At 53.5% G+C, this 25,058-nt stretch overlaps 1 protein-coding gene across 1 annotated transcript in view; it reads left to right on the forward strand.

The window, feature by feature from the left end:
- The first annotated feature begins 398 nt into the window (after nt 1-398).
- The window catches only part of Igsf21 (immunoglobin superfamily member 21), a 226,796-nt gene continuing 202,136 nt past the window's right edge, over nt 399-25,058 (forward strand). Inside the window, exon 1 of the mRNA XM_052715215.1 lies at nt 399-888. Within this exon, the coding sequence (XP_052571175.1) occupies nt 819-888 (70 nt within the window). The 5' untranslated portion in view covers nt 399-818. The remainder of the gene's footprint in view (nt 889-25,058) is intronic.

Consider the following 25,058-nt stretch of genomic DNA (forward strand, 5'->3'; position numbering starts at 1 on the left):
CAGAGACACTGCCAGGTGGAGTTGGGGGGGGGGTTCGGGTGGAGCAAAGCTTGGTGTGTGTGTGTGTGTGTGTGTGTGTGTGTGTGTGTGTGTGTGTGTGTGTGTGTAGGTGGATGCGGCTCACAAGCAAGCAGTTGTAATGTATCGGGGGTGGGGTGGGTAGGGGGTAGGAGCCGAGGGGGAGGGGGCGAGTTCTCCTCTCTGCAATAAATCGGCTTAGCGGACGAGAGCCGAACAGCCCAGAACGGATTAAAGAAAAGTCTGTAGAATACAGCGGCGAGAGCGGCGCGGGGGGCGGGGGCTGGGGGGCGGGGCGGCGGGGAAGGAGGGAGAGGAGGGGGCGCGAGAAGAGCGAGCGCGGGGCAGAGCGCGGCGGCGCGGGCAGAGCTTCGGCTCCAAACTCCGCCGCTGCCGCCACGGATCCGACTCCGGCCGCCGTGGGCGCCGCGCGCAACCAACCAGCCGGCAGCAGCTGCGCGCCCCGACCAGGTCCGGTGCAGCCCAGAGCAGTCGGCGCATCGCAGAGCAGCCCGGCGCAGCCGGTGCAGTCAGTACATCTGGTGCAGCCCGGAGCATCCTAGTGCAGCCCAGAGCAACCCGGTGGTGCAGCCCGTAACAACCCGGAGCAGTCCGGGGCAGCCTGGCGGCCGGGCCGCGGTAGCATGGGGACGTCCCCGTGGCGCCCCTCGCTACCCGTCACCGCCACGGCCGGCGGCCCGGGTCACAAGCGCGTCTGAGCCCATGGCGAGGGGACCCACAGCCGCCACCACGATCGCCGCCACCGCCGCCCCGGCCAGCGCCGCCAGCTCCTGGGCACCATGCGAGCTGCTCCAAGCCTCCGCCGCGCCGCCTGCCTGCTGCTAGCCGCGATCCTGGACCTGGCGCGCGGTGAGTGTGCGGGCGCCCGCGGGAGCCCGGGGCCAGGGGACGCGCGCGGGGACCGAGAAGGGCGCGGGCCAGGGCGGCTCTGCTAGTCTCGGGCTGCAGGCACAGTCCTGGAGTGGGTCTTTTGGAGAACGCCTTCGTGGGTCTGTGCCAGGGTGTGTGTGTGTGTGTGTGTGTGTGTGTGTGTGTGTGTGTGTGTGTGTGTGTGTGTGTGTGTGTGTGTGTCTTTGTTGATTCTGTATGTGAGTGTCCAAGAATCAGCTGTGTGTGGAGAGGGCAGGGGAGTACATTCAGATGTGCCTGTGTGGTGGTGTGTGGGTCTGTGTTTGTGAGGGGTGTCGGAGAGTCTAGATCAGTTACATGGAGGTGTGGGAGAGAAAGTCTGAGTGTTTGGGGGTGTGAACTCCTTCATGAGGGTATGAAGTGTGTGAGTGAGTGTCAACGCATGTGTGAACCTATTAAGGGGAGGATGTGTGAGGTGTGGCATTTCACGTGTGCCTTGGGTGTGCTTGCTGGCCCCCGGAGGGTTGCGTGAAAGCTGGTGACTGTGTTTCTGTGATTCGGGGGCAGGAGTGTGCCTACCTACACGTGGTAGTGTTAGGACTTCAGGTCCTATGAGCTTGTGGTCTGGGAGCAGGTGCTGAGGGAGCTTGGGGCTCTGTGTGCAGAGAACTGCGATCACATCTGGGGCTGGAGGGGATCCAACAGTAAAACTGTGTCTCTGTGTGTGTGTGTGTGTGTGTGTGTGTCCTGCATGGACTTGGCCCTGGGTTCACCAAATGAGAGGCAAATGAACCCCCAAAGGGTTGCCCAGAGCCAGCCGTGCTGGGCAACTAGGGTGCCGGGTTGGGGCCGTCTGGGAGGAGGGGCATCCTGCCCAGCACTGCCCTCTGGTGGGTCTTAAATGACGTGGAAGCCAAACCTGACGACCTTTCCAGCAGAGAACGGGCAGATGCCCAGCAAGGCAGAGGCAGGGCCAACACAGTCATCGGAAGGGATTCCAGAGGACGTAAAGAGAGAGAGGTCTTCTCCAAGTCCAGTCACAACCACTGGTTTTGAAAGCAGAGTATGGCTCCCCCGGAAGGTGGGAGGGTGTGAAAGTAGCCATTGTCTCCAGTGGGGCCTTGGCCTCTGTCCCGTTTAGGCCACCCCGGAGGGTCAGTCCTTGTTCCCCATACTCGGAAGGGCCTAGATGAGCTCTGAGATTTTAGGGGCGTGCCCCTAAAATAATCTGCACTCTTCAACCCCCTCAGTCTGCTGAAGAGGGCTTAGTTTACTGATGGGAGGATTTGAGTGTAGGAAGTGGGTCCTGTAGGCAATGGGGGAGGGGCTGGTGTGACCCCCCCAAGGAAAGTTAGGCAGGTACTTTGTACCTCCTATCCTTTATGGGAGCAAATACTTTCTGAAGTGTGTCAAATCTCGCTGTAACTTTGGGAGCGAGGGCTCCCCCTTTGGGATGCCTCTTGAAAGAAAGATGGTGTGTGGGAGGGTCCGGGTCCCAGCGCCCCCCTGAAGGCGCTGGGCTTTGTGGAAACGCACTGGAGCCCTCACCTGGACGTTGCAGGGAGCGGGATTGGGGGTTGGGGACAGGACGGGAAGTACCCTTTCCCTCAACCTGGGATGCGCATGGTGAAAAGAAGCAGGGGAGGGAATGGAAAGAGCCTGGTGGGGAACCCCGACTGCGTCAGGACCCCACCCTGTGAGCTCGCTACTGAGCCGCCAGTCCTGGTCTCTAGCTTGGCTGCAGAGAGCTATCCGGGCGCACTGGCGCCTCAGCTCCGCTCGCCAAGCTTCTGCGGGCTGCGGGAAGCGCTGTCTCCCGGCACCCGGGTGAACGCGTGGAACCGGGACTCGCGGGTGGGGGTACACGTCGCCTCTCAGCTCCGCAGTCCCACATCTCTCGGTCTCGAAACTTTGTGCTGGTCGCAGGGACCCCGAGGTGACAGAGGCTTCTCTTTTCGAGATCCTCCGGGAAAGATCCACTTTCCCTTTCCAGGCGAGGCCATCACGGGAGGCAGGAGCAAGAGGAGGGTCCTTGCGAGGCGTGACCAGCGGGCTGTGCCGGAGGAGGGCGCCTTTCCTGCAGGCGGCCGCGATGTCCACGATCCGTGCACCTGGCATAGCTTTGCGGAGCCACCTGCCAGGGGATGCCTGGGAAGATGTGGGAGGGTAGATTCCAGGCAGCGCACCCAGAAGCACATTGGCCCTCCCCGAGGAGGACACAGACAGTCGTTACCGCTGGAGGGGTACAACCATTGTGGTGGCAGAACAAAAAGGCTGAGTTGGAGAAGTCTCTTTGCAGCACTCCTGTGCCCGGCTTCCTACCACCAGGCTCTTCTCTGGGCTCCAACATCGCTTAGGGACCCCCTGAAGTACCTTGATCTGGGTAAAAGGAAACCGCACACTGCGCAGTGTCCCTAAAGAGAGAAAGTGCGTCAGGCTGAGGAGGTAGAGGGAGAGATGAGGCTCTTTGGACTTGCCTGGTTCGGCCCTGAAACATTCTCCACTGAAAGCCGTGAGCTCTGGGCAGACCTAAGGAGAGCTAAAAGGGTCCAGAGACCTGGCCTGCTGGAGTCCATGGTGCTGGGGGCTGCGCCGCTCTACAAGCTGGGTGTCATCCGGTGTGGGCTGAGGGCTGGCTCCACGATGCTCACGAAGGCGGCGGCAGGGGGTGGGAGGGTTCTGCTCTATGAGCAGGTATACCGACTTCTCTGTACATCCCCCTCCCCCACCGCGTGTGTCTCCACCCGCTGCTGCTAGGGACTGACTAGGGGCTTGGCCAAGACTGACTATCGACCCCTATCCACTATCCACGCCCCCATGGTCCCGCCCCTTCCTAAACCTCACCTCCCCACACCCAAGAACATTTCCCTGGGAGATGGAATTACTATAAAAGGGAGTTTCTAGTAGGCTCAGAGAAACTTCTGAGTTCCAGGGTCACTGAACTTTGTGGCTTTCACCTCCACCCCTAAGATCCCACTGCCTTGAGCAGGGTGCTATGTTTCTATGCTGACCCAGTTTGGTTTAGGCCAGTGCCTGTACCTGGAAGTCTTTGTTCACAGTAATTTTTTTTTTTTTAAATACAATCCTAGACGACTCCTGTCCTGGTATCCTAGCTGGAATCGGGTGGTGGTTTGATTTTGACTTTTCTCCTCAGTAGTTCCCATTGTAGTGGTCTGTCCTCATCCCTGACTCAAGATGGGTTCACAAACCTTTCTTCTACAGATTAGGACACTCAGGCTCCACTCTTCAAGATTAATCACAACAGAAGCATAGGTCCTTCCAGTTCCCTCCTGGCCCTGCCCCGGGCTCCCTTTCTGCTGTTCCCTCTGGCAGCAGAGATTTCCAGTGGGCAGGGTGTTCTGGCTAAGGCTATCAGGTGCCCTCTAAAGGATGCCTTTCTGCCTGGATCCCCTGACTCTTCAGAAGATGGATTGCATGCACACTTGAGTCTCACTGGACTCCGGCGAGCCCCGGCAAAGAACAGGGGAGCTGATGGGGTTTAAGGAAATGTTCTGGTTTGTAGCCATCCAGGACTTCAGCTGCAGAGGTCAATCATGAGGACGCAGGGGGCCAGTGTTTCTGCTCACTGGTCTTAGGGATGCCCGGGAGTCTTTAATTTGATGACCAGCAGTCTGGCTTTCCCCTCTGCCCCTCTGCAACTCCCCAGCCCACTGGACACTCATTTGTAGACTCAGCCCATCATATTGTGTGCAGTATGGTGGGATGGAGCTTTGCAGTGGGGGTGTGGACCTGACTAAGCAAGGGAGCACCCACCATAATGATGCTTACAGCTCCGTGGGAGGTGGATCCTTTGCTTAATGGAGGAAGGGGCTGTGAGTACTCTAGTCACATGCTTTTTTCTTTCACATTTATTCCTCCCTCTGAGACATACAATTAGTCCCATTTTGCAGAGGGGGAAACTGAGGTTCAAGGGAGTTAAGTGACTTTGCCAAGGTCTCCCAGTTAGTAAGGGGCCAGCACTGGGCCGTCCGCCTCCTAGCCTGGGCTCCTTGCCCTGGGAAGATTGATCCTCCCAATTTCCTTAGGCCCAGCCCTGAGGATGGCTGAGAGAACCAGGTCTGTCTGCATACTTCACCCTTCACCAAATTCAAGGTGAAAGAGAATTATTCAGTGTGTTCATCTGCACAGATGGGAGAAGGCGTGTCCCTGGTAGACACTGTCATCATTAAGAAAATCAGTGGGCATCTGCTGGGGGCAGGGTATGTCTGCAAAGAGAAGGACCAACGAGCATGACCTCATCCCAGTGTGTAGGGGGGTGGGGGTGGGGTGGGAGAACACGTTCCTGAAGAGATGAACTCCTCTCTCTTTTCTTTCCCAACCCTTCTTTCCCCACTACCTTCCCTTCCTTTCTGGACTTTTCCTTCCCTTCCCTTCCCTTCCCTTCCCTCCGTCTCCTCCCCTCCCCTCCCTTCCCCTCCCCTCCTCTCCCCTTCCCTTCCCTCCCTCCCCTCCCCTTCCCTCCCCTCCCTTCTCTTCTCCTCCCCTCCCCTTTCCTTCCCTTCCCTTTCTAACTCCTTTCTCTCCCCTCCCCCACTCTCCTTCTCTTCCATCCCCCACTCTCGCCCTCCCCCCCTTAAAACAACAGCCAAACTGGGAATCCTTTGTGAGTGGAGACTTGGAGCTTCTGCCAGGTCTGAAGCAGTCCACACACACCTGCACTGTGGTCCTTAAAGGCAGCCGCAGCCACTTGGTGCGTGTACTGAAGGTGCTGGGCCTTCCTTCCATTTCAACCACAGATAGTGAAGGCTATGGTGTCACTCCTAGGGGGTTCCCATTCTTAGGAATAAATTTCAGGGCACAAACAGGGTGACAAGGCCCCACTGTATGTTTCCAGTAGATCAGAGGCAAGAGAGGGCGTCTACTGGCTGGTCAAGGCTCCGTAGAAGGACCCTGGGTGCCAAGTGAGGAACTGAAGGCAGGTCACTAAGGAGCCCAGAGCAGCAGAGAAACAGCAGGAGCAGGGCCCTGTGGTGCGGACTCGATCTTAGCCCGGGAAGGAATCTGTGCTGGCATGTCTGCCAGCTGTCCCCCACCTCCTAGGCACACAGGTCTGCTCTGGGTTTGATCGAGACGCAATTCCAAACTATGTGTCAGTGAGTGAGCCGAGCTCTTTGGGCTGCAGGACTCCAGCCAGAGCTGCTCCCCATTGTACTCCGGTGTCTCCAGGAAGAAGTGGCCTCAGCTACAGGCAGGTGTGGCCCTCAGGTCAGGCCTCCCCAAGACAGGACCACCGGATGGAACCCGAACACTGCAGCATCGAGAAGACAGAGAATGACTTAGATGCTCTCCTTGCCAATGAGGCCCTCAGAAGCTGACCTCTGTCATTTCCCAGGCCTGGTGTTGGTGACACTCTCCTCTCAGGAAGGGAGCTGAGATGAAGCCAGTTACAGCTCAGAGGCATGGTAGAGGTTTGCTAGAGGTTCTGGTGTGTGTGTGTGTGTGTGTGTGTGGGTCCCTGTGTTAGCCACAGTCACCTCCTAGCGTGTCCAGCTCAAGGTGTTGGATGGGAACCTCCGCAGTCTCCTCATCAGCCGCTCTGGAGGCGGTGCCAACTTCCTTCAAAGAGTAGCATGGACCCTGTGTGTGTGGAGGACCATGTGGTCCATTGGCTAGAGGTGGCTGGTCCCATCCCTGTGGTCTGCCTTTCCCTGGAGGCCAGAGCTCCACTGAGTGCCATCTGAGACCCACATTGTCACCTTTGCTGAGTGAGACAGGGGCCTTGTTTGTTTCTGCTCATTATCGCTTCTTCCCCTAATACATAGTGGTGCCCAGCATGGGGCTCTATAGATCAATAGGTCATCTTTAACCTTTAGACACACGTGTTAGCTTAAAGGAGCCAACAGGCAGCTTTTCTGCTTCTACAGAAGGCATGTGACAAGGTTTGCAGCATGTGAGATTTAGTCCGGATACACAAGAGGACTTCCTGGTGAGGAAAGCCTTCTGCTCTTGGAAGAACAGCCTCTCTTGCAGAAGACTGGTATGTCATTAGAGTGGCCATCAAATGAATGAATGACATCTATCCCGAGCCCAACAGACAGACAGACACTGGGCCTGGCTTGTCTCCTGACACTGCTCTGTCCCCCCGCCTCTGGCAGTATGAGAATGTGCCTGCTGTCCAGCTCTGTGCACTGACTGGGCACAGTCACTCTGGCTGGTATCTAGGCAGACCAGTCAACTGTAGAAGACAGTGGGAAGAGCAAAGGGCTTCCTATTGCCAGTGTGCTCCTGGGGCACCCGCAGTTTGTGTTACACCCTCCTGGAATCCCCATTGGTGAGATAGCCTCCCCGTCTTGCAGGCTAGGTTATGAGGCTTGGGTAGCTCCTGTGGCCAGTCCAAGGCCTCCCTGCAGTGAGGGGGCTGGCTCTACCAGGCCTCTCTCTGCCTGTCCCTCCTCAGCCCTGAGTGTTTCCTGTTACTAGCTTGCACATTGACATCCCAGAAATGGTCAGTGCTACAACAAGGGGTCCAGGAGAACCTGCTAGAAAACACTGGGCAGGACACCTAGGTCTGCTGGGCCCACCTCCATCTCTTCCTTATGGCCCAGTATCCAGTGGTCTTGAGTTCCAGTCCCCATTTGAATTGGGGTCAGAGCAGGTCACTTCCTGGCACAGTGTACCTAGGCTTGACCCTGACCACCTCTGTCTTAGCTTCTTTTGTCTTTTAAAAGGCAAGAGCAGGAGAGTGGGGGCGTGGCTCTGTTGTTAGGAGTGGGGGTGTGGCTCCATTGTTAGCAAGCTGGCCTAGCTGTGCACAAGGCCCTGGGCTCCGTGCAAACCAGGAATGGTGGTTCACGCCTGTAATCTTACACTAGAGATAAAAGGATCAGGAGTTCAAGGTCATTCTTAGCTACACAGTTTGAGGCCAGTGAGAGCTACATGAGACCCTGTCTCACATAAATAAATATAAATGAATGAAGAGTGAGGGCTTGGGGAGGGAGGCAGATTTTACATGACACACTCCTGTGTAGTGGGCCCTGGGGTTTGTGGTCTGGAAGTTTCTGACAGGCTACATGGACTCGCCCATCCGTCACATGTCACCACCGCAGGCTGACTTTGCATCTTACAGTGAGTCCCCTCCACTAATAACAGTCACCTCAGACCTAAAGGGACCTCTATGGAGGACCTCCAGGGTGTGGACACCCCACACAGTACTGCCTGGCTTGAAAACATTCAGAGAGAGTGAATCATTAAGCAGGTAACACAAATGGGGCCTGGAGATGAGCGAGCGGGCCCCGAAGGCTGTGAGGACAAGAAGACAGTCAAGCCCTTGTTTAGTTCTTGGTCCAGAGGTCACAGGGTCACACACTGCTTGGCATAGCTGCAAATGTGACACAAAATCATAAACTAACTTACAGCCTTAAGAGGTGTGCGTTCGTGCGTGCGTGCGTGCGTGCGCGCGCGTGCGTGCGCGTGCGTGCGTGCGTGCGTGTGCGTGTGTGTGTGTGTGTGTGTGTGTGTGTGTGTGTGTGTGTGTGTGTGTGTGTGTGTGTGGTTTTATTACAATGTCTTTCACTGTCCAGAGGTTGGATATGGCTGATAGTGCAGAGGGGTCCAAGGGAGATGGAAGAGCAAAAATACACCACTGAGCCTAGAAGTGGTGGCCAGTGACTGACCAGGCTGGTGTTGGACTGTGGTGGACAGTACACAGAGGTTGCAGGTAGCCAGGCCCAGGATCTGGTCTGCGCTTGGAGCCTGGGAGCCAAAGTGAGTTTGGTCCTATAGCTGGGAACTCTCCAGAACCTCTGTTGGGTGATGAATGATTGCTGGGGCTGCCAGGGCTGGTGTAGCCTCTAGGAAGATATGCTGCCCTTCAGGGACTACCCAAGGCTCCCCATGTCCTGATTGGGGCCTTCTGGGACTGCATTGCCTGGACCAGGGCCAAGACTGATGGGAGAGGGTACTGTCTATGGAGAAACTTCTAGTCTCCAACATGTGCCCCACGTATGAACTTGAGGCGGCCGTCGTTGCTCCCAGCCTTGGTTTCCCCAAAGGCACAAGTTGGGTAAGACTGCTGGGACAGGCATGCCAGGTGATGTGAGGAAGCCTTGGTGCCTGGTACAGGGCATATGAGATGTGGCCGCTGTAATCACAACCCCTGGCTCTCAGAGAGTGGTGGAAGCTCTGCCCAGGGCCCAGACAAGGTGACATTGTAAGGAACCTCCCAGTTCCAAAGCCTTGGAACAGCGATGTGGGTCGGGGTCAGAGGAGGAGGACACTAGCTCCTCCTCCTCAGCTGTTTGTTTTACTTGTTTTAGCACCCAGGGCTGAAAAAGTGTGCCATAGACAAAGTGATCCTGTGAGCCACGCCACAACACCGCTTTTTTTTTTTTTTTTTTTAACTTCGTCATTGTTATTTTTTAGATGAACTCTCTCTATGCAACCCTGGTTATCCTGGAACTTGTTAGGTAGACCTGGCTGGACTCAAACTCACAGAGATCCTCCTGCCTCTGCCTCCCAAGTGCTGGGCTTGAAGGCATGCGCCACCACACCCAGCACTTTTTATTTCTGATGCAGGGGTTCGGTAAATTGTCCACGATGGCTTTGAACTTGTACAATCCTCCTGCCAGGATTGTGCACCTGACCTGGCTTGTCCTCCCTGTTACCAAGGCAAACCCAGAGGCAGGGGATGGGAAGGACTCTTTCCTAAGCACATGTGGAGTAATGCGGGGAACATGGTCCAGCTTCCCGTCCCTGGAGAGCCCAGGGAGAAGGTTTTGGGGGTCTTCTAGTGCCTGGTGGAGAGTGGCAGCAAGCGGGGGAGGGGGGACACACAGTCCCCAGCCTCATAAATAACAGGAGCCTCCGGGGATCGAGGCAGCTGAGCTGCTGGGTATTTGTCCCTTACCAAGCTGTCCCCTCTGCCCTTTGGTTTCTGTCACAACCAAGGCTCCTCTGATGGCCACTAGTCGTGGGCGCTCCCATGATCTCACCAGCACCATCAGTCCCTTCCTTCCCGATCACTCGCACCCCACCCAAAGGAAGGAGTCCACTGGGACTGGCATTTTGCTGGGTTGGATGGGTAGCTCAGAGGCTCTGGGGCACAAAGGCCAGGCTGGGGGTTAGGCAGGGGACTGGCAACTGCATTTGTAGTTAGCGTTCATGGCCCATCGCCTGAGCCAGCCTGGCTGGTATTTCGTCAAGCAGAAATTCAAGCTATATAATAGCCAAAGGCCAGGTGCCTGGCTCCAGAGAGCAGGTGAACAGCTGCTAATTGTCACGGGGCACCTACTGTCCCAGGCAGGGGCGGAAGGAGCGCCGTGGGGACGGGCCGTGATGGCCACTTCACAAAGACCTCTTTGTTCACTTCTGCTGCCGAAAAGTGGGTCGCTGCTTGCTGGGAGGGGAAGCGGTGTGTATGGCAGGGCTGCGGGTGGGAGCCTGGGTCTGTCGCCTGACTGAGGCGCTTGAGGCGGGATGAGGCAGAGGCAAGGGAGCTTGTGTGGAGGCTCCTGAGGCTGGGGCTGCCTGAGCCGGCAGGGTTAGTGGCTTCTAGGACAGCCAGGGCTGCAGGGAGTAGCTTCTTGGCTCAGGAGATGGCCAGGTCTTCCCTGGTTCTCCCCTCCTCTGCCTCTTCATGCTGTAGGTGAAGATGCAGGATTCCTGGACCAGGTGCCCTGATGAGTTTTAAAAATCCAAAGGAGAATGAATGAGCTAGTCCTGACCTTCATGGGGCTTACAGTCTAGGGCCACAGCTGGGGCCAGGGAGATGGCTTGGTGGGTAGAGTGCTTTCTGTGGGATCCCCAGAACCCACAAAAAAGCTAGGCATGGTGCACGCCCATAATCCCAGGACTTGCGGGGAGGGGTGGAAGGACAGAGGCAGGTGGGTCCCAGGGACTTGCTAACCTGACAATCTAAACAAAAGAGGGTCTCCAAGATCTGTGAGAACCTGTGGAGAAGCAACTGAAGGAAGATATTCCAACATCAGCCTCTGGCCTCCACACAGGCCTACGTGGGGTGGAGTATACACTGTGCACACACAAAAATAAACATATACACACAAATACACATAAATACATACATACAAATACATACACACACATACACATGTTGTTCTTTGTTTTTACTCTTTTGGGGGCCCACCACTCAGCTCCCAAATAAATCACACATGGAGTCTTATATTTTAATTATAAATGCCTGGCTCTAGCTTGGCTTATTTCTTGTCAGCTTTCTTAAATTAGCCCATCTACCTTTTGCCTTTGGGCTTTTACCTTTCTCTATTTCTGTATACTTTTCATTATTTCTTACTCCATGTCTTGCTGTATAACTAGGTGTCTTGATGTCTTCCACCTTCTCTTGCTCCTAGATCTCTCCTCTCCCAGATTTCTCCTTCTATTTATTTCTCTCCCATCCTTTCTCCTGCCTGACTATTGGCTTTTCAGCTCTCTATTAGACCATCAGGTGTTTTAGACAGGCACAGTAACACAGCTTCACAGAGTTAAACAAGTGCAACGTAAACCAAAGTAACACACCTTATAATAATATTCCCCAACATATACACACATACACATATGTACAAACTCACGCATACACACACATAAAAAGATAAACACTAAGTAAAGTTTCTCAGTGTCCATGTGAGTGAGTCAACAATGTTCAGTCCCTGTGACCACACTAGACATTTGGCAAGAACTTCCTGGATGCTGGTGGCTAATGGTCTCTGTGTGGGATGGTTCCAAGGGACATTTCTACCTTAGCAAGTCCCACAGGTGGGCTGGGTTTTTTTTTGTTTGTTTGTTTGCTTGTTTGTTTGTTGTTGTTTGGGTTTGGTTTGGTTTGGTTTTTCAAGACAGGGTTTCTCTGTGTAGTTTTGGTTCCTGTCCTGGATCTCACTCTGTAGACCAGACTGGCCTCAAATTCACAGAGATGCCCACCTGGCTCTGCTTCCCGAGTGCTGGGATTAAAGGTGCACACCACCGCCACCTGGCTTGTGCCATATTTCTTTAAGGTGTGGAAAGGTGCTTCCATTGTGAGTGGGGTGGGGGTAGGTGCTCTCGCATCTTCTCTTTTTCATTCCTGTCCTTCCAGCCCAGGACAACACTTCCGGGGATGCCGTCCATCTCGAAATCTCTGCCACCACCTGCTAGCCTCCCTGTTCAGCAAAAAGATAATGAGCTGGGAGCTGGGCAGGGTGGGACATACTGGTTTTCTCAGGACTCTTGAGGCTGAGGTAGGGAGATCATGAGCTGGAGGCTAGCCTGAGCTACATAGCAGGGCCCTGTCTAAGATAGAGTTCCATTGCTGGGGCCACAAGCCCTCCAGAAGTGAGAGGTAGCAAGACACCTCATATCCAGTTTGGTGCTATTTGTCATTGGTTTCTCAGTTTATTTAAAGCAACTGGTGTTGGCTTGCCATTTGGGTCCCTGATTTAAATTCTCTCTTTCTTTAAAATGGCTTTATCTGAGTAAATAATGAGGGGCGTTAAGGAAAAATGTTAAGTGTGATGCAGAGCAGGTGGCATGGATCAGGTAGTCTGCGGAGGTGGTGGTGGATGTGAGCTGTGAGCCACTGGGTGGGGAGGGAGCCTTTGATAGACAAGGAACAGGCTTCGGCTTCTGGGGCACAGCCTGCATGTACTGTGAGTACTCCAGGTGGCATGGGGACTCAGGGGAGGGACCATCTCAGGGCTGTTTGTGCAGGGACTGGGTCACCAGTAGCCTGGGGGAACTGTGGAGACCAGGAAGCAATAGGCACAGAAACTGCCGGAAGGCCAGGTGGCCTGGACAGAGGGGACTGACTTGTCAGGGACCTAAAGAGGGGGAAGCTGACTGTGGGTCTGCTGTTGGTACTCAGTGAGCAACAGCAGGAAAGCCTAGGCCAGCCTCTGAGGCTCTCAGCACATAGCCAAGGCAGAGTGAGCTTTCCTGCCAGCATAAGAGAAGCAGCCCACTCCCACCCAGCCTCAGTTTCCCCATTTGTCAGAGGAGGGACATGCTCTGTGGCAGCCTGATGTGATGGGGGTGGAGATGCAAGGCAGAGCTTGGTACACTAACTACACTCTCCACAACGACAATGTCACAGTGACAGAGCCCATGACAGGTTTCCCCTGAGACAGGAAGGAGGCAGCCTGGCTTCTCTAGGACATCCCAGTGTGCACAGAGTGTGCCAGATTCCACACTGGTCTGTGACAGCCTTGGCCATGTGTCCTTCCAACGCTGGATGCTTCAGAATCCCTGAGCCTCCCTGATCCTCGGCCATCTCGCTGATGGATGACTTCACCCCAGGGCACCCTGATACGTCGTTCCCACTCTATTTTCCACTCTATTTCCCACGGAGATGTTCTTTCTTCTTAGATCCATTCTGATCATCTCTCCTCACATCCCCACCGGCTCTTGCCATGTGCCACCCAAGCCACATCCATCACCAACAGGCTCCAACCTCACGACTCCAAGCAGGTGCTCCCCAGTGGCCACTCTGCCTCACAGGCACAGGTAAGGGCGGGAGGAGTGAGCCAACGTGGTGGAGTGAGGAGCCTTCTTCTGTCTGAAGTTTTTTTAGAGCACTCTCAGTAGGGAGATGACGACCCCCAAATTCTCCTCTGAGAACATCCTGCATCTGCCCACCCACCTCCCCGCTCCCTTCCGAATCGGCCAAGTTCTTGCCTCCTGACCAGCACCTTCCCCATCCCAGCCCCTCCTCCTCCATCTACCTGAACGTTCAAATTGACTTTGATGCTGACTAATTTTGCCAGCTGAAATTCTGGAGAGGTTTATGCACACGGTGCTAGGTGAAAATTGCAGTGACAAACGCCAGCAACAATTTCTTCCCTGGCGCCGTCTCTGAAGTGCCGGCGGCAAGACAGAACTCCCCTGCTTCAAGCTAAATTGCAACTGTCCATGCAGCCAGTCCTTCCCTTGGCTCTGCTTCTGTGTGGGTCCTATTCCAGCCCTTCCCTCCCCTCCCAACCCTTCCTGGCTGAGTTTGTGTCCTGAGCCTTCAGGACATCTGGCGCCACCTTGGGGACCAAGTTGGAGCAAGTGATATTTCTATGCTTGTTACCTCTTCTGTGTCCCCGACTGTTGAAATTGTTTGATAAGGACCTTCTTCTGTGTTCTGTGGGGTGGGTCTCTATCCACACTCCTTGGGTAGGGAGCTAGGTCATCCAAGAATCCCACTTCCCTGGGTAGTTGATGCTCGTGGGTGCTCTCTTCCTTACACTCAGCTGAGCTATCGACCAAAGTCCCCTTTCCATGACCTTTGTCCCTGGCACATCCTGTCCTTCCTGCTCACGTGATGGGTTTCTGAAAGTCAAGTTGAAATGGCTTCACTCTCTATTCATTTGTCTCGCACTAGGCATAATGTACAGCTTGCGATACCAACTGAATGACTTGTAGTTCATATTCAAACGTTCGTGTGGCTGGCTCTCCAAGAGACAGTTCTTAATTGACCTCGAGGTAGCTGCAAGAACCTTGAAAAGGACTAGTTTGATGGGAAAGTCCTCAGCCTGGGGTTCCCGAGCCTCAGGAGCTGATGTTTATGAGACATCCCACCTCCACTAACTCTCTCATCCACTCTCCTGAATCATTGAAGGATACATCGGAGCGATCCAGTAATCTTCCACAGCAGTGTGTGGGGAAGACAAGCTCCATCTGTGTCCACAAGAGCTCCTAAAAACTCAGCTGGTGCTTCCCCCAGCTGCAGGAACCCATCTTTTACAGAAGGAGAAACTATGGTTCAGATAGGTTAAGCCACTTGCTCAAGATAGCGCAGTCTTTTGAGATGAAACATCACCCCTGCAGCATCCTTCTCAAAAGTAGATGTAAAAGGGACAAGGGACACTCCAATTGCCATGCATGCCTGGAGTGCAGACCTGTCCCTTCTGTGAGCACCATCTCTGGGTTGGACCCTGTGCTCGGGCTGGGGCTAAAGTTGGTTAAGATTATTGTCCTCAAGTGGACACAGAATTGTGAATCAATAATTACTATTAGAAATTCTAAAATGGGGAGAGCCGCCAAGTCCTTGGGGGACATAGGCTGGGGAGTCACTAATCTACATGCAAGCCAAAGATAACTAGAGAGGGCCACAGAGGACCGGGTCTTGAACATGGTTTAGAAGTTTGCATGGGAAACATGGAGTTGCAATAACCGAGATCTTTGTCTAAAGAGCACCTGGGGCATCTGGAGTTCTGGGAGGCAGAGAAAGAAATGAGGTGGGGTGTGACAGGCTGCAGGTCCCAGACGGCTTCAGTGACAGTCAGCTAGACCTGCTATGAGGTGGTTTCCCAGGTGTGGACTGTGAGTCCCTGGTACTCATAGCCAACTTGACAGGACCTGGAGTCACCTAGGAGACAAATACCCAGGCATCTGTGAGGGGTTATCTAGACTAGGTTAGCCTTCAGCATGTCATCAAGGGACTATCTTGATTAGGTAATTAAGGTGGGAAGACACTAGACACCTGGGGTCCTAGTCGGAATAAAAAGCAGAAAGTGAGTTGAGCACCAGCATTTATCACGTCTCTGCTTGGTCACATGACTGTAGATGCCATGTGACCAGCTGCCTCACACTGCTGTCGTCATGACTTCCCATCATGATGGACTGCATCCTTGAAGTGTAAACCCAAATAAACCCGACCTTCTTCATTGCTTTTGTCTGAGTATTTTAATCACAGCAATGGGAAAAGGGACTAAGACATAGCTGTACTCACAGCTCCATCCTGGGACTCATGAGAGGCTTCTGGGGCCAATGGCTGCTAGTCCTTCTGCCAGCCATGTGCACCAGGGGACAGTTCTGGACTCACGGTGGAAGATGGGGCTGCCCAGGTCCAGGTCCACTGCAAGTGGTACCAACAGCAAATGTCCTCTGAGCATCCTTGATGTGTCCAGCACTGTGTCTGCTCTCACTCCCATGATGTCTTCCTAAGAGGCACCTGCTTGTATTGAATCTTCATTTCAAAAGAAACTGCAGCTGCAGAGATGTTCAGTCCCTTTTTCAAGGTAGCACGGCTAGTGTGTGGTCCTGTTTGCTGCCTGCTTGGCTCTCTGCTAACCTGATCTTTGCTAGCCTCCCATCCAGACCCTATATGGCTCTTGGTGGGGCTTTAGGGCTCTATGACCTTATGGCTAGGTCACTGAGAAGGCCACAGGGCCAGCCCCTGTAGCATGAATCTTAGAAGGTCTTATTCATAAAAACAAACCCGGAGCCAGGTATTGGGATGAATGTTGGAAGATCAGAGAAGCAGAACAAGCCACAGCTTCCTCACCTCACCAATTCCTCAGCTGATCCTGTTTCCTCAGACTGGAGGCCTCTGTGTCCTCATCCCAATGGGTCTCAGCTGAACTGCTGCTCCAAAACCTAAAAGCTTAACCAGCCAAAAAGCTTAACCACCTAGTTCCTGGTTTTCACGCCTTATATACATTTCTGCTTTCTGCCATTACTTCCTGAGATTAAAGGCTCACTTCCTGGAATTAAAGGTGTGAGTCACCATGCCTGGCTGTTTCCAGTGTGACTTTAAACTCACAGAGTGATAGGATTAAAGGCATGTGTGCCACCATTTTCTGGCCTCTGTATTTAGTGGCTGTTCTGTTCTCTGACCCCAGGTAAGTTTATTAGGGTGCACAATATTTTGGGGAACACAATATCACCACAAGCCCCTCTGTGCATCTCCATCCATGTACTTCTCTACAGTACATGGCTAACAGCTTCCTGCAGAAAGCATGCAACCCAGGGCTTAAACTTTAAAGGATCTTACTTAAGCAGCGTTGTTTTCTACAGAAAGGAGCCATACAGACAGACTGTGTGGTTATATTGCATCACGTGAAGCTGAGCAGGTGGATGGGGTTGGGTAGGTGTGTGGTTGACCAGGAAGACATGGTCCATGGTGGTGGGTAAGCACACAGGCTCTGCAGCCAACCCTTCCTCCTTCTGGAACCCCAGAGAGCATGACTTCAAGGAAACCCATTGTTTAGTGTTCCGGGAAGAAGTGGAGGATGGGTGGTGTACAGGGAGGGCCACCAGGGACACACAAAACTAGATAAAAAGTCTGCCTTTCCATACTGTGAACTGCCCTAGGACTTCTGACTTTTGTACATGCCAAGCCCTCTGTTCAAACTCACATCCTTTGAACCGAGTCATTCGCATGTGATAGGAGTCTCCTCTGAGACATCACTTCACTCACTCATTCATTCATTCATTCAATATTTGTGGGTCACCTGTCATGCTCACACACTGTGGAGCCCAGTAATGTCTAAGGACCCATCTTCAGACCCCACTCACCCCACACATACTAGCACATGCCCTGGGGCTATTCAGTAATCTGCAGAGTTTGGGGAGTTGGTAAATGTGTGTGTCTGCTCCCCAGCAGCTTGGGACTTTCACGCCAGAGACACCCGGAGCTATGGATGGGTTCTCTAGGCCTTCAAAGCCAGACCAGCAAGGAAGGGAGGAAGAATCCTAACTTCCTGTGCTCTATTCATCCACCCGCCCATAGATCCATATATTCACCTGTGTATTGTATCTATGTGCCCATCCACCCATACCTTCATGCTCTCATCCCCCATGCATTCACCCACATATGCATCCATCCGTCAATCCATCCATCCATCCATCCATATCTTACTCATTCTCTCATCCATTCATGTATCCATCCACCCATCTACCCATCTTCTCATTCATCTATACTTCCATATATATATATATATATATATATATATATATATATATATGCCTATTTTCTCACCCATCCACCCATTGTCCATTCCCCCATCCATCCATCTGTCCATGTACCTATCTATATTCTTGTCCATCTGTCTGCCCATCCATCTACTCATCCTCCCATCCATCTATACATCCTCTCATCTATCCATCTATCTATCCATCAACCCACCTGTCTATCTATCAATGCATCTATCTATACTCTTATCCATCTGTCTGCCCATCCATGCATCCATCCATCCATCCATCCACCCACCCACCCATCTTTCTCCAACAAGTATTTACTGAATTCCCACTGTATTACAAGTGGCACAGCAGGCATTGGACGTGTGGGGAATGAGACTAAGGTAGAGGCTTTCCCCTTGAGCTGCCTCCTCAAGGGCAAAACTAGAGAGTAAGTATCTCCCTGAGTGGGGAGAGGCACCCTGCTAGGAGCAAGAAGAAGGCTGGAAGGAGCAATGGCCACATGTGGGGTTCAGTGGGGAGGGTTCTGTCTGCTGCCCATCTGCTATGCTTCAGGTAGCAGGGCTGCAAAGGAGAGCACCATCCCAGTCACCACAGCAGGACCAAGTGGCTGGAGGCTGGACTCCGATGAGACCCGAGAGGGCCTTGGAAAGCAGGAAGGGGTAGCAAGTATTTGACTGGCTCAGAGCTTCCAGACTGTGCTTCCCAGAACACCCAGTTTTCCACTGGGTACCATGGTACCACTTGGGAGGTAACACAGGGGTCACAATGGCGGCTTGGCACATGGGTCATGATGGTGGCTGAGGGGCAGCTCATTCCTGATGCAAGGATTTCTGTTCAGTCTTTTCTGTTTTCCTGCCTGGGAAAATAATACAGCCAAGCAAAGCCTTCATGGGTGAGGACAGGAGGATGAGGGGAGGTCCCAACCTCAGGGTGCCAGGTGCAGGATCCACTTTTATCACCTCTGTGTATGGGGACACTAAGGCTCAGGGAGCTGTGAGGTGTCCTGGGCCACCAGAGGGACATAAATGCCTCAGATTCCTCTCACCTCCCATGCAGCATCATGTGGGTTGCTGTGGAAATGCCCCTCTCCATCTCCTCACCCTTCCCTAAGACATCCCCAGGCCCTGCCCTCCCCACTGCCAGCCGACAGCTCCGCCTCGCCTCACGGGAGCCTTGAATTAGTAGAAATGTCCTAGGATCCCACGCTTCATTGTGTTTTATTAAGAGCACCCGAGCTGGCTCTGGCTGGCACAGCTGCTGGCCGTTCCTGCCCCTCCTCTCAGAGCAGGGCCACGTGTTATGTGCTACTGTGAGGAGGGAACTCTGCAGATGCACACAGACTCTGGGATTTAGAGGGAGAGCCCTGTGAGGTGTTCACACATCTCTAATGCATCTGGTCTTGTAATAGCCATTTGGAGGCTTAGAGAGACTGAGGGACCAAGCCAGAGTCACACAGCACAGGGTACATGCCCCTAGTCTTTAGTTTGAGAAACTTTCCCCAGGCTCTATGCAAATCCAAGACCAGACCAATGTCCTGTCCCAAGAGGAGTTACTCTCGGTCCCCTGTTGACCGAAGGGATGGCTCGTACTCACCCAGTGGCTTGTGAGTTTGGGTTTGGGACCCTGAGAAAGCACAAATGTCTCATTATATCTTCTGGGGCAGCAGCCACCCCCTCCCCACTGCCTGGAAGATGCTGTCAGGGGTGATGGAGAGTCGAGGTTGTGGCTCTTCTGTTAGAAGCCACTGACCACATATGGGGGCAGTGTCTATGGAGTCTCCTGGAAGGACTTGAGGTGTCTTGAGTGGAGAAAAGGGAAGAGGGAGCATCTGGCTCTCCGTATTATTACTGTTGCTGTTATTATCAGGTACAATCTGCTGCTTGCTTGTCAAAAACTGACTGGTCTACCATGTGCCATTCAACGTGGCACTGACTGGGACCCCAGGACTGACAGAGAAGCAGATGAGTCAGCTGTAAACATCTGGCTATGCCCTGCAGTGAACAAGTAGCCAGTGAGGAGCCTGGGGTGGAAGGAAGGGCGATCCAGGGTGGCTTCTCAGAGGAGGTATCTGAACAAGGGGCAGAAGAGAAGTGGGGAGAGTTCAGCTCCACCTAGCCAGGTGTGCTAGTCACTGATCCCTTCTTAGGGGTCCTTACCCAGATGTCCACACTACTGGAGATCTGTCACCTGCAGTTCCCTGGCACCCTTTTGGCCTTGGATACCGAGTCCAAAAAAGCAGAGCAGGAGATGGGACAAACCCATGCCTGAGCAACTCTGGATGACTTTCTGTAGAACTCCGTGGTGCTGTCTCTATTTTGCAGATGAGGAAACTGAGGCAGGGGAGGGTGCTGTTTTTAAGGGAGCTGGGTTCTCCCGGAGTCTTTCTATCACTTCTGACTCCTCTTCTGCTTCCTGCTAGGTGATTATGTGTGTCTGATGGGGTCGGGGTGGAGCTACAGCGCTGATGAGCCACCCCTCACCTGGTCAGTTCCACTGGGTCCTCGGATGGCCTCTGGTCCCACAGGCCCCAGTGAGGGCACAGTGGGCTGGGTGGCAGGGAGCCATATGTATTGATGTCCCTCAGAGCTGGCAGGCGACGGGAAGCAGAAAGGTATTAATTAGCAGTTATTTGCTGGCAGTGAGATGGATAGAGATTAAGGTGTCGGCCCGCACATCCGTTTTGTAGCAGCTGAGAAGCAGTGGTAAATCAGCGCTATGAATCGATGCTGTGAGAAGGAGATACGTTTTAATCTTATTAGTGGCGTAGCATTATGGAGCTGAGAGAAGCCTCACTCAGGCCTAGGAGGGAGAGACTATTCTGTGTGAGGGGTAGGGGATGCCTGACGGGAGGATTCCAGTCAGGGGGTCAGCAGAGGGGCCCTGCCCAGCTTCCTGGTGTCTTTGTCATGGATTTAGCCCTACTGTGTGTCCCTCTGGGGCCTCTTCAGGAATGGACGGCTCTGACTTGGACATGTCTGCGTGGCCTGGTTGGGGTTTGACTTGTGTCCTGGATGACCCAGGATCAGGATCAAAGTTAAGCTACACCTGGTGAAGGGCTCAGGCTGAGAGAGAGATTGGACGGCGAGAAGGGGGCAGAGTTGTGGTCAGAACCATGGTGGATGTTGGCTGCCACTCTGAGCAGTGTGGTCTTCAGCCCTCCAACCACTTAGGACGGTGGGCATGTTTGCATGCATGATCGGAGGTACACACATGTGTGGTGTGCATGTACAGGTGGGGGGCAGCCTCGGGTGTGGGTGATCACCTTCTGTACTTCATACTCTGGGGGGTTCTCCTGTCTGCAACCCCCCATCTCACCACAGGAGGACTGGGGTCACAGATACACACCACCATGTCCGGCTTACATGGAGTCCAGAGATTCAAACACAAGCCCTCACATTCTCACAACAGGTCCTTTACCGCCGGGCAGTGGTGGCGCACGCCTTTAATCCCAGCACTCGGGAGGCAGAGCCAGGCAGATCTCTGTGAGTTCGAGGCCAGCCTGGTCTACAGAGCACGAGATTCAGGAACGGCGCAAAGCTACACAGAGAAACCCTGTCTCGGGGGCGGAGGGGGGGGAGGGGGGAAGAGGTCCTTTACCCCACTGTGCTGCCTCCCACCCTGTCGCTTCCTCTTTCCTCAGGGGAAGAGAAGAGGGCTCCCTGTGGATCCGGAAAAGCTATTCAAGGCAACAGCCACTGCTTATGGAGGTGGGCACAGCCCCGGGGAACTCTCATCCCAGCTTGGGGACAAGATACCAATAATGGGCTTTTGTTCTTCCTTTCCATGTGTCTTAGCAATAGGAAACATATTGGTGGCCCAGGGTTGACTTCCTGTCCCCTCTTCTGTACCCAGAGGCAAGGGAGGATGTCACATCCCATCCCTGGCCATGATTCCCTCACTGATACCTCCTGCTGTGAGTGTATCATCTGGATATTGGGTGTGGGAGTTAGACACCAGGCCTGACCACTCCCCCCATCTGCCATCTGTGTGACCCTGGGCAAGTGACTTCACCTCCCAGAGCCTCGGTTTTCTAGTGTACAAATGGGGGAACAGCTGCCATATGTGACTGTCAGAAAAGTCAAATTAAGTAAATCCCTCACTCACAGAATGGCTCTTTGTAGGATGGAGCAGTTAGCCATGTGGTGCTGTAACAAGCAAGCCTCCAGCTGCCCTCAGAGGGCTCACCTGCTGTCTGTTTTTCTGGTCACACAACAGCTCACTGCAGCTGGCTTTCCTCCACACAGAGTCATAGAGATCCAGGCTCTGTCCACCTGGCGGCCCTGATGCCCTTTCCTGGGGCTGTCTACCTGTTTTCTGCCTTGGAGAAAAGGAAAGAGAGAAAGAAAGTCTTTCCCAATTATTTAAACATTGGTAGCCCATCCTTCGCTTGGCCATCTACCACCTGCCACACCTGAATGCAGACTTGGGACAGACAGGCCACTGGGGGAGCAGGGGCAAATGGGGACAGCCTTGCTGGGGAAGGCCCTGGGTTTCCGGCCCTGCTGTAGTCAGAGTCCCACTCGTCTCTTTCTGCTGGCTCTGTGTGACGGCAGAGTGCCCTGGGGCTTGGACTCCTCAAGTTATCAGCTGCCCTAGCGCTCAGCACTGAGCGGGGTACAGTGTTTACGCAGTATGAGACAGGCACGTGGACCAGTAGACAGCAAGACTGGGCCATTCCACCGGACCCTGTGACTCTCCTGGGATTCACTGCCAGTCTGTGACCCTTGGGACCCAGGCTGCCTCGTGGACTAGACTGCTGGAGTCCTGCCTCTGAGTGTTTGGTATCTGTGTGTTAATGACAGGTCTTATGTCTATGGAGTGGGGGCCTCTGTGAGCACCTTTGGAGAGGTCATTCAGCCTGGGTGACGCCAACTTGCTGCAGAGGGATGGCCAAGATGATGGAAGGTACCCCCTCGGTCCTTCCTTGGCAGAGCCCTGAAAACCTAACCTGCCCCCAACCATTGTAACTACCTCTCTATGTTTCTCTGTGGTTGAGGCCCTGGAGGGTACCATGGTGGGTGTGGCATGTGTCTTGTGGTCACTTTACTACCCGGGGTGTTTCTGGTGGTCCCTACTTCCTCCCCTGGTGGCCAGTGGAGCACAGAGACAATAGAGATTAGGCAGGCAGGCGCAGGAGGGGACCACTTTGACAAGTTGAGTGGGTTCCTCATCCTTGCCAGGCTGGTGAGAACTTAGCTTTAAATTCTTAACCTAAATAGAGTTGTCTCCACCCTGCCTCCCCTGAGGATGCAGAGCACTTTTTTGGAGCAATTAAGGAAGAGCATAAATCAGTCCGGGTTTAAAAGCTCCCTCCATCTGACTCTGTGGCTGGCTAAAATTAGAGTCTCCATAAAGGAGGGGGCAGGGAAAGCAGGGGTTCATCAAGGCTGGGGGTGAAGCCAGGCTTCAGGCCAGAGGTGGAGCAGGCGAGCCAGGACCACCAGCCCCACCTCACCTCTGCTGACTGGAGCACCTGGATGTTTGCCTCCAGACTTGGACCTCCCAGATGCCCTGCTCTGGGGGGAGCTGTTGGCAGAGTGACAGAGCAAACTCACACACGTTTTCTGTGTGTCCTTGAGCAAAGCGCTCCACCTCTCTGAGTCCATAGTGTCTGCATCTAACAGCCCTTCCCCATTGTGGGATTACATCATGTGAGCAGATGGGATCTGAGTGAGCCCTGCTGAGCGTTGCTGGCTGGGCTGCAGGCTGAGCATCCTGCAAAAATGCTTGTGTGAGAATGCTTTCAGAATTTGGGCTCTGGACTTGCATGTACCTGGGGTGCTACCCCCAAGATGGGTCTGGAGTCTAAACAGTAACTTGGAATTGGTTTATTTCATCTACATTTTATTTTTTTTTATTTTTTTTTTTTTTTTGGTTTTTCGAGACAGGGTTTCTCTGTGTAGCTTTGCGCCTTTTCCTGGAACTCACTTGGTAGCCCAGGCTGGCCTTGAACTCACAGAGATCCGCCTGGCTCTGCCTCCCGAGTGCTGGGATTAAAGGCGTGCGCCACCACCGCCCGGCTCATCTACATTTTAAACACGGAGCCCACAGTTCCAGGCACAAGACAAAGTTTTGCAGTGTGGCATTTTCTGCTTATACCATCACACATCTTTCAGAAAGTTACAGACCTTGGAGAATCTTGGACTTTAGATGTTTTGATTAAGGGTGCTTGACCTGGGCCCACACCCTATGAGACTGGTAATATTTCTCTGTCCCCTCTGATCTGAGACCTTCCACTACGCCTGGCCACCATAGCACACAGTGAGAACAGGAAATGTGACCCTCACCTTAGCCAGTAGTGACACATCCCAGTACAGGCCAGCTCACAGCAAGTTCACATCACAGGCCCAACAAGGCTGCTGAGCATCAGTGGGGTCCCTGAAGACTGGCGGGGTCTGTCCCTGATGCTCACACGGTGTCTCCACTTCTCTCAGAGCCTTGGCATCCTGAGTACTAAGAGCATTTTGGGAGCATTCCCTTTGCGGGTGAGAACCAAGTGAGACCCATCTCTCACACAGGAGACCGTTGCCCAGTTCCTACCATGTGCTGGGCTCCAGCGTGCCGCCCTCCAAGGAGTTGGTGCCAGAGGGAGAGCAGATGGTAGAGCGGCTGGGAAGCATGAGGCTGCTCTGAGGTGAACAAGTGAGAGAAAGGGTGAGGGATAAGTGAGTGAGTGAGTGAGTGAGTGAGTGAGTGAGTGAGTGATGTGTGGGTGAGTGAATGTGTGAGTGTGTAAGTGAATGTGTGAATGAGTGAGTGAATGTGTGAGTGTGAGTGAGTGTATAAGTGAGTGAATGTGTGAGTGACTGAGTGATGTGTGAATGAGTGAGTGAATGTGTGAGTGAGTGTGTAAGTGAATGTGTGAATGAGTGAGTGAGTGAATGTGTGAATGAGTGAGTGAATGTGTGAGTGTGTGAGTGAGTGAATGTGTGAGTGACTGAGTGATGTGTGAATGAATGAGTGAATGTGTGAGTGAGTGAATGTGTGAGTGAGTGAATGTATGAATGAGTGAATGTGTGAGTAAGTGAGTGTGTGAGTTAATGTGTGAGTGAATGTGTGAATGAGTGAATGTGTGAGTGTGTAAGTGAGTGAGTGTGTGAGTGAGTGAATGTGTGAATGAGTGAGTGAATGTGAATGTGTGAGTGAGTGTGTAAGTGAGTGAATGTGTGAGTGAGTGTGTGAGTGAATGTGTGAGTGAGTGAGTGAATGAATGAGCAAGTGAAGGAGGGAAGGAGGGAATGGATAAGGGAGCAGGTGAATGAGTGAGTATATGGATGAGTGAATGGAAGGCCACTCCTCCCTCTGAGGCCCCCTGACCCCACCCTAAAATTCCCATTCCTGGGGGGCCCATGCACAGCGGTGGACATGTGGCCCTGTCCACCCTTTGCCAGTCACTGGGACCATACATAGGCCAAGGCACGGTCATCACTCAGGCCCCTCCAGGGCTAGGCCTTCACCCATCTTATGCCTGGGACCCCAAAGGCCCTGTGTGTGGACCACTGTGACTGCCCTCTCTGTGGGACAGGTTTGTGGCT

Source organism: Peromyscus californicus, unplaced genomic scaffold (genome assembly GCF_007827085.1).
Source record: "Peromyscus californicus insignis strain IS unplaced genomic scaffold, ASM782708v3 Scaffold_5__1_contigs__length_169319896, whole genome shotgun sequence".
Lineage (NCBI taxonomy): Eukaryota > Metazoa > Chordata > Mammalia > Rodentia > Cricetidae > Peromyscus > Peromyscus californicus.